Source organism: Capsicum annuum, unplaced genomic scaffold (assembly GCF_002878395.1).
Source record: "Capsicum annuum cultivar UCD-10X-F1 unplaced genomic scaffold, UCD10Xv1.1 ctg83390, whole genome shotgun sequence".
Classification (NCBI taxonomy): domain Eukaryota; kingdom Viridiplantae; phylum Streptophyta; class Magnoliopsida; order Solanales; family Solanaceae; genus Capsicum; species Capsicum annuum.
In genome coordinates this window covers 130858-138854 of record NW_025894259.1, presented here as the reverse complement: position 1 = coordinate 138854, position 7997 = coordinate 130858, and the positions used below count along the sequence as shown (strand labels likewise).

The following is a 7997-nucleotide window of genomic DNA, read 5'->3' as shown; positions in this document are numbered from 1 at the left end:
GATTCGTTTTTTAATTGTAGGGTATATTTTGGTTTTGGGTTCAGTACATAGTGAGAAGGTGGGTCAACACCTGCCGCTTCACGGAGTAGAGCATTGTAGCATTAAATGGAACACTGCTCTTCTACTGTTGGTCAGTATCAGCAAATAACAAGGTTAATCTCATAATTCCAGTCAAAGGAGTCGAAAATTCATATTTTAATATAATCTCTTCAAATGATAATAATTAAATTTTAAATTTAACATTTATACATATTTAGTAAACATTTTAATATATATATATTCTCTTTTAAAAAGAAAAAAATATTAAATGTGATCGAATACGGGCAAAGAGAGTTCTAGCTCCTCCTGATTTCAGACTTCAGCTACACGTCAAAGTAAAAAAAAAAAACATGTCACATCACACGTCTTTGTTTCTCTTCAATTTTGTGCGCCCCAGTGGGGAGAAGAGTCAACACACTGGAGTCTGGAGGCAGGTTGTCACTCACGAGTCACGTGCATTAATCTTGGCCACGTTAAGTCCAATGTATGAACAAGATCCATTATGGAGGAAAAGGACAGACGAGTATATCAAAAGCAAATCAGGACACCATGTACAATCCTATTTAAAATTTTATTAAATCATTAGGGATGTTAATTGTTGATTGTAGTATAAAATTTTGCCTTTAAATAATGTTATGTTTGATTGGTTTCCTAGAAAAATAATAATAATCGCCACATAATTAACGTAACATTAGGCTGGTTACACAAGAAAACTGATTAAAGTATAACTAATTGATATTTGATTGACGGCAATGAATATATATTTAGGGGTCGTTGGTAGAGTGTATTAAAAAATATAATGCATTCATTAGTTAATGTGTACTACTAGACACTAGTACCTTGTTTGGTCTGTTTTTTTGCCTATTATAACTAATACAAGCATTAGTTATACACTCTATTGTATATTGAAGTATGTATTAGTAATACACTTCATTTCCTATGTATTAATAATACAAAGACTTTTAACACATGCATTAACTTATTAAATAATCTTAATACCCCTCGATTTTCCTTTCAAAATATTTCACAATTACTTTTCCCGCCATTTTAATTTTCAACAGTGAATCTTCTCAAAACATTTCACAATTTATTTTCCCACCATTTTTATTTACAACAATAAATAATTGATTTAAATAACTGCAACATATTTTTGTTTTGCTTCGAGGGTCTTTAAAAAAATTTAAAAAAAGTATTGAGACTATTCCTTAATTTTATATCTTGTATTTTATTTATGTTTCGACTATGTTAATCCGTCAGCGTAATCATGCGCAAAGACGAAGGTCTTGCAATTAATCCTAAATCTCTATATACTAGTTCAACAATATATACTAATTATGTTTGAGATGACAAAAGAACTTTGTCGCAAAAAAAATATACAAAGTCAAAGAAGGATGTTTTTGTAAACAAACACTTCTTTTATAGAAATTATATAACATATATTATTTCTTATACATCAAACCAAACAATGTATAAGAAATAATACATATATAATTAATATAAGTATAACTAATACAAGCATTACTAATGCAAGCATTAATAATACACTATATTTTGCATTGTTCTTATACACTTTATGAAACGACCCTAAGATTTTGGAGACAAAAGGCAGCCAATTATTATATTTGATTGAGGGTTTGAATCTTGTTTTTGTAGGAAAAATAAAAACACTAGTGATCCTCCCTAAGAAAAACAGAAAGAAAAAAAATATATAACGGTGAACATATATATTTGGTGTTTAGGTTTGCTGTCATGAAATAATTCTATCATGATTAATCACCACATGATAATTTTACTATTCCTACATTAAAAATGTTGGCACAGCTATCATGCACACCCCACGAATGCATAGCACTGAGTCATTGTGCCCCTATATGAACAAAGACTATATTATAGCTCACATCACCATCTCTTTCAAGAAAACAAAATGGCCTACTTTTTATTCCTCCAATTCATCCTATTAAGTGCTATTTCATCCTTAGCTTACATCTTAGGACAGGCAGTTCCACCACCACCACCGACAGCCGCCACAACTCCTCCGTCCCGCGCAGCCCAAGAATTCTTGGATGAACATAACAAGGCAAGAGCTGAAGTGGGTGTTGGCCCTCTAACATGGAGTTCAATGTTAGCTAAAGAAACTAGCCTTCTTGTTCGTTACCAAAGGGACAAACAAAACTGCAGTTTTGCAAATTTAAGCAGTGGCAAATATGGTGGCAATCAATTATGGGCTAGTGGTATGGTCGTGACACCACGTATGGTTGTTGATTCTTGGGTTGATGAGAAGAAATTTTACAACTATGCTAATAATTCATGTATAGGGGATGATAAGTGTGGCGTTTATACGCAAATTGTTTGGAAGAAATCCATACAATTGGGTTGTGCTCAAGCTACTTGTTCTAAAGGACCTGCCACTCTTACAATATGTTTCTATAATCCACCTGGAAATGTAATAGGAGAGAAACCTTATTGATCTGCAATTTACATGATCTGATCTGTAATGTAACTTTTGTGTATTCTAAGACACTAGCTTTCATTTACAATAAGAAAGTCATTCTGTTCATTTGCTGGTATTCTCCATTCTCTTTCTTCACTTTCAGTATAACTAGCAACATATAACCGATCCAACTAATTAAGGTGCTGGGAGACGGAATCCGGAATTTAAATTTGATAGGTTCGATTTATAGTTTGTTAATTGGGAATTCATTAAATGAAACAATGAATTCAAAAATTTAATACTTGCTCTGTAACATCTGTATTGAAAATACTAAATTCAATTGAACCTATTGAATATATGTGGTATCCATGCCTTTGATGATTGATCTATGGTACCGGAGACAACCAAGAATCCTAATGTAAAGAGGACCTTGGGATTAAGACGCAATTGATCGATGCAACCACACCAACAACAAATGGGAATCTGAATTATATAAAAAAATGAAAGCAAAAAAGATGATGTTGCATACAAAACATTGTAGGCATTCTTCAGTCATTCTAACCAAAAAATTTGTATGCGATTATACAGAAGCGAGAAAAGGAAATAAGTTCCCTCTGAAAAGGAAAAGAAAGAAAAAGAGAGGTCTCATAAGACACTCTTTTCCCCTCTTTTCCCATTCTGATTCGATGAGCAATGCTTTTCATTTACCCTTAGTGAGACTCGAACCTACGACCTACTGGTTGGAGGTCAAAAGTGGCTTACTACTAATCAAATCTCTACAATCACATAAACAAGCTTTAACACACAATATAAGTAGTCACTTCACCAGCTACTTCATGATTAGATACCGAAAAGCAAAATTATGTGGAACCCATTCAATGTTCTTGTGAGAATTTCTCTGCTGAATCTTCTTTATGCTTCCTCTAAGAGATTCAGGTAAAGATTGCTGGATCATCTCCATCACACCAGCAGGACATAGGCCAGAATCTTTAGCAAATGACTCCACAACTTTTGGTAAAACAACTTTCTGATCCTTCTTCACACCAAAAGTTGCTCTAATGTATTCTTCTTTTGCTGCTTCCAGCTCCTGAAACACTCTCTTCGGTGTATAGACTCGTACCTGACAATGGAAATGTTTGGCCAGTGAGACAACCAAGTGGAAAAATTGCTCATCGAAGAAATAACAGCACTGTTAAATGCTATGTAACTCAATTGTTATTGAATCTAAGAAAAATGATTGTCGCAAACTTCAAGGAGAAAGCAAGATTATGGACAATACCGCAGGATCTAAATGATTGCCTGAGCAGAGTGCAAAGTGCAGAAGGGGTTCTGGATGTTCAATAGCATAGGCTTGTCTTTCGTCGCCTGCCTTAAATTTTCCTCTAGAAGAACGTAACAAGCGTAGCCACTGCATCAGCTTTATCAGCAATATAAATACAGAATTTGAGAAATCCAACCAAAGGACCAGTAAATTAAACAAGACATGCAGGAATCAGAAAATACTAGGCATGAGGATCGATCACTTAATATGAATAGAGTAGGCACAAGATGCTTACAAGAAAAAAGAAGATCATTAGATGCTTTTGGGAGATTCTCAGATAATGCTGGTTCAACACGACTACTTCTAGAGGTTTCGAGTACTAGAGAACATAATTGCTGAAAATGCAAGTTAAGATGAAATGCATGTGAAACAAGAAACTAGTTTATGAGGTGCACCTGTCCTGATCTAGACATCCGACATCCCAAGATAGAGCTCTGTATCACATTCGTACTGACTACATGACCACCGACATTATAGGCAGCCTGAATTAAGTAAAAAGGTAAGACAAAATCTACCAAGCAATTCTTGGCCAAAGAAAAAAGTTGTCTCACTAACCTTCAAGAGTAGGAAAACTCTCTTCTCATTCTTTTGTGGAACCCCATAAGATAAAAATGCCTGGATAGGAATAGTTGAAAAACATCATGAGCTCAGAGTGATTTAGAACTTCACAGATTTCTCATCCTATAATGCTGAAAGTTTAATCAAGGATAATTACATGCATCACCAATGCATTGTGTATGTTAATCCAGAATGCTAGCTTTTCTGCATGGCTCAACTTTTGTGGATTTATTACTTCTAGGCGAGAAACAATTGACCTGTAATTTAAAACCTTAATGAGCATTTTACAGCAAGAAATTGCTAAATCTCAGATTTCCTCACCTGAAGTTTTGCAACAAAGGCTCAATATCACCTAGCCTGTGACTATCTTTATATATACATTGTACTTCAACCATTGTGCTGTAAGGTCCACTGAACTCCTTCAGCCCTTCCACATGAAAAGGATTGTCCAACCGAACATCAAAAGAAAAATCTTTCCTAAATCCTGGGCTCCATATGTCACATTGGTCTTTCATAGAAAAGACACTCATTGATGACAAGGATGAGGTTGGAGATGAGAGACATGGATTTGAAAGAGGTGGATCAGCAAGTTTGCAGTATATGGTACACATGCACCTTACCATGTCCTCAGACAGCTTATTTGGTGTCTCTGGAACATGATCAGAAATACGGGTGCCAAGATGCTGGGCCAAACTGATTAAATTTGCAGAAGTGCCAAGATGTGCGTACTGCAAAGAACCAGTTAAAGTAAAAGTCTAAATCTCCATTTCTCATTGTTCTGTAGAGGAAAGTAATAACACTATAACATGGATTGATGCAAAACTAATATGTAATCACTCCTTCCCCTCAAAAAGGAAAAAGTTCAGCAAAAACTTATCACTGATGCAACATACCTTCATCATTGATGATGATTGAGATTGACAAGCACGCAAAGCTTTGCCTGATATTTCCTCTGTTGTGGAAGCTCTCTTTGACAGAGCTGAATGCTGAGTTAGTGAGGAACGGCTTCGATGGACCCCAGATTCTCTAACTTTGTCTTCTGTTGTGCTAGTTGTTTCTTTCCATAGTTTTGATGCTGACTGTTTATCAGGTTGAGCACAAGAATTTTCCTGTCTTACTATAGTATCACATTTAGAAAATTCAAGGTGCCTTCTTATTTTGGTATTCGTAGGAGATTTTAGTTTATCTCTTGTGGGAGGAAACAAGGATGAGATCTGTTGATCAAATGCTTTACGATACAATGAGAGAAGATACTGCTCCAAACGCATTACTTCCAACTCTAGTACAGCAATTTCTCTAATCAGTTCTGTGGGTGGCTGGAGTCAATTGAAAAGAATACTCTCAACACATGACCAACTTTTAGGGTATTAAAAGCAACAAAAAAAAAAAAACTCAGTTTTGACAAGAATAACCATGAGCGGGACAGTGAAAGCAGTTATGGCAAATTGACAATAGAGTATGTGAGCTTTACACACTAGCTATGCGCTACTTCACAAGGAGATGTAAGAAGTGTGGAACACTCAAATTTACACAAAAATCTTACAGAATCTCTAAACTTATTCAATAAGTAACCAGAATAATATGTCAGATAATAGTGCGTCATTAGGGCCGCAAGAATCAGGAGGAGCTACCTTAGACATTGCGGTCTGAGCGATGTTTTGCAAGAAAGATTTACATCCCAATGCTTTCTCTAAAGAACATCGAACTGTAGTTTGGTGCTCTAATCTTCTCTCTAGCTGCATTATCTGTAAAGTAGTTAAGTTTTTGACCAATTTAGACATTAATAATCTGTTGAACCAAACTAGAATTAACTGTTTTATCATCTCTATTTTGTTATCTCTTGCCTCAAAGAACCTTGGACTTCCTTAGATGACTGCTTCTTCTTGCTCTCATTAAAGTCATTTGTATCCACTTATCCTAGAAAAGAAAACATATATATCCTCAGATATTCCAAATGCCTGGTAATATTTAGGCAATTGTTTGATTTGAGAACACAAATATCCTCAGATATTCCAAATGCCTGGTAATATTTAGGCAATTGTTTGATTTGAGAACACAACAATATAGCAACTGAAGTACTTCAAGATGATGTCAAAACAAACTTAAAAGGGCACAAGGAAGAAAAGGTACAATGTAGGTAATGATGCAAGTTAAAGATCAAAAGTTCATGATGTGTCCAACTCTACTTTTCCTTTTCCTTTTCCATCCTCTTTAACTTGCGAATTTTTGTCATATTCTGCTCTGAAAGCTCTAATATAAAACAGGAAGGACACATGGAAGCTTCCTTACCAATTCACTCGATTAGTCTGTACCGAATGATCTGCATTCTCCTTATATCCTCGAGTATACGGGAAGCTGCATTCGTGAAAATCATTAAGCAAATAAAATGTTAACTGAAACACTAGACGTCACCCCAAATATCATGGTGTGGAAGATTAAGCTACAAAACATTTTCAGGAAGACACTGTGGCTCCTACTGTAAACAAACAATCAGTCAAAGAACTAAAGCAGTTTGACATTAACAAGATACGAAGATAACAAAAGCCCTTCTATTTTCTTTTCCCATTCTTGCTACAAAACCTTTAAACTTTTGCTTTAAGACCAAGTAAAGAAAACTAGAACACTTTAACCAAGAAAATTGCAATATCAGCTTTCGAGGAGAATATCCACCCAAGTGGAAAGTCTTTCAACTTAGAGAAACCTCAAATACAAAAAACAGAGAAAGAGAGATTGCAAAATACTACTATTATCTCCATCTCAAGTTATGTGGTATAGTTCAAATTTTGAGAGTAAATACTTTAATTCACTGTGAATTCCAACACATAATCTTTAAATAAAACTAAAACTACCTTAAAAGAACCACAAGGCATCTGAAAAAATCACATACAAAGAAAAAAACAGTTTGATTCTCAAAATCGGAAAGGTGCCACATAAATTGGCACGGCGAGACTATACACTATACAATAACAAGAAGAAGATATCCAATGGTTACCTCTTAGAACGCTTGTGTTTAGAATTGGTTACTTGCATTTGTAATAGCTTTCTCCAAGTAACCAACACCCTTCTCCCCACTCCTTTTCAAGAACTAACTTGAAAGCTTGCCATGAACATGCTCTGAAGTTTGAAAAAGAGCTTGCTAATACAGAAAAGGCAGCCCCTTTTGACTGAGAATTAAAGTAAGTATTGCTTATATAAACTCTTTTGCTCCAAAAATCTGTTACATGCAGAGTCCCAATATAGGAGTAGCTTTTTTGGGAGTAGAGTAGAAGGAGCGGAACTTTATTCTACAAAGGGCACATTAAATCAACTAAGTAGTACTAAAGCTCTAAATGTCAAATTAAAGGTGTCCAAAAGCAAAGATCTTTACTTGATTACAGGAAAGTCCTTAAAATGGTGGCTGAATAATGAAGAGCAGATTGAAACTATAACTCTATTACAGATTAATTAATGGAAGGGTTCATTTTACCAAGTATTGACAACCCATTGGAAGAAAAAAGAAGTAACTAAATTAATAGGATTGAACTACAAGATTTTTAGCGGTAATAAATATGCATTTTAATAAAAAATGCTAAAGCTTTATCGATATTAATTAGTTATCATTGAATTCTGCTATAAGCTTTAAGCACATTTACAAAAATATTTAAAATA

At 34.7% G+C, this 7997-nt stretch overlaps 2 protein-coding genes across 2 annotated transcripts; one reads left to right on the top strand and one right to left on the bottom strand.

Moving 5' to 3' along the window:
* Positions 1–1963: 1963 nt before the first annotated feature.
* On the top strand, positions 1964–2596 carry LOC124885475 (STS14 protein-like). The gene has a single exon (XM_047406090.1). It carries the CDS (start codon positions 1964–1966, stop codon positions 2504–2506), a length of 543 nt encoding a protein of 180 aa, XP_047262046.1. The 3' UTR covers positions 2507–2596.
* A 347-nt stretch (positions 2597–2943) lies between these two features.
* LOC124895654 lies at positions 2944–7789 on the bottom strand. Its single transcript, XM_047406089.1, has 11 exons — positions 7342–7789; positions 6639–6704; positions 6194–6266; positions 5981–6094; positions 5243–5665; positions 4671–5077; positions 4507–4606; positions 4347–4406; positions 4187–4273; positions 3750–3887; positions 2944–3590 (listed from the first exon to the last, which is right to left on the bottom strand). The coding sequence occupies exons 4-11, from the start codon at positions 6089–6091 to the stop codon at positions 3300–3302; spliced, it is 1617 nt and encodes a 538-aa protein (XP_047262045.1). The 5' UTR covers positions 6092–6094; positions 6194–6266; positions 6639–6704; positions 7342–7789; the 3' UTR covers positions 2944–3299.
* Positions 7790–7997: the final 208 nt, after the last annotated feature.

Coding starts and splice junctions, on each gene's coding strand:
- LOC124885475 (XM_047406090.1), top strand. CDS start 1,964: ATGGCCTACTTTTTATTCCTCCAATTCATCCTATTAAGTGCTATTTCA.
- LOC124895654 (XM_047406089.1), bottom strand. CDS start 6,091: ATGCAGCTAGAGAGAAGATTAGAGCACCAAACTACAGTTCGATGTTCT. Junction 4,607..4,670: donor CCTTTGTTGCAAAACTTCAG/GTGAGGAAATCT, acceptor TTTAAATTACAG/GTCAATTGTTTCTCGCCTAG. Junction 3,888..4,186: donor GGATGTCTAGATCAGGACAG/GTGCACCTCATA, acceptor TTGCTGATAAAG/CTGATGCAGTGGCTACGCTT.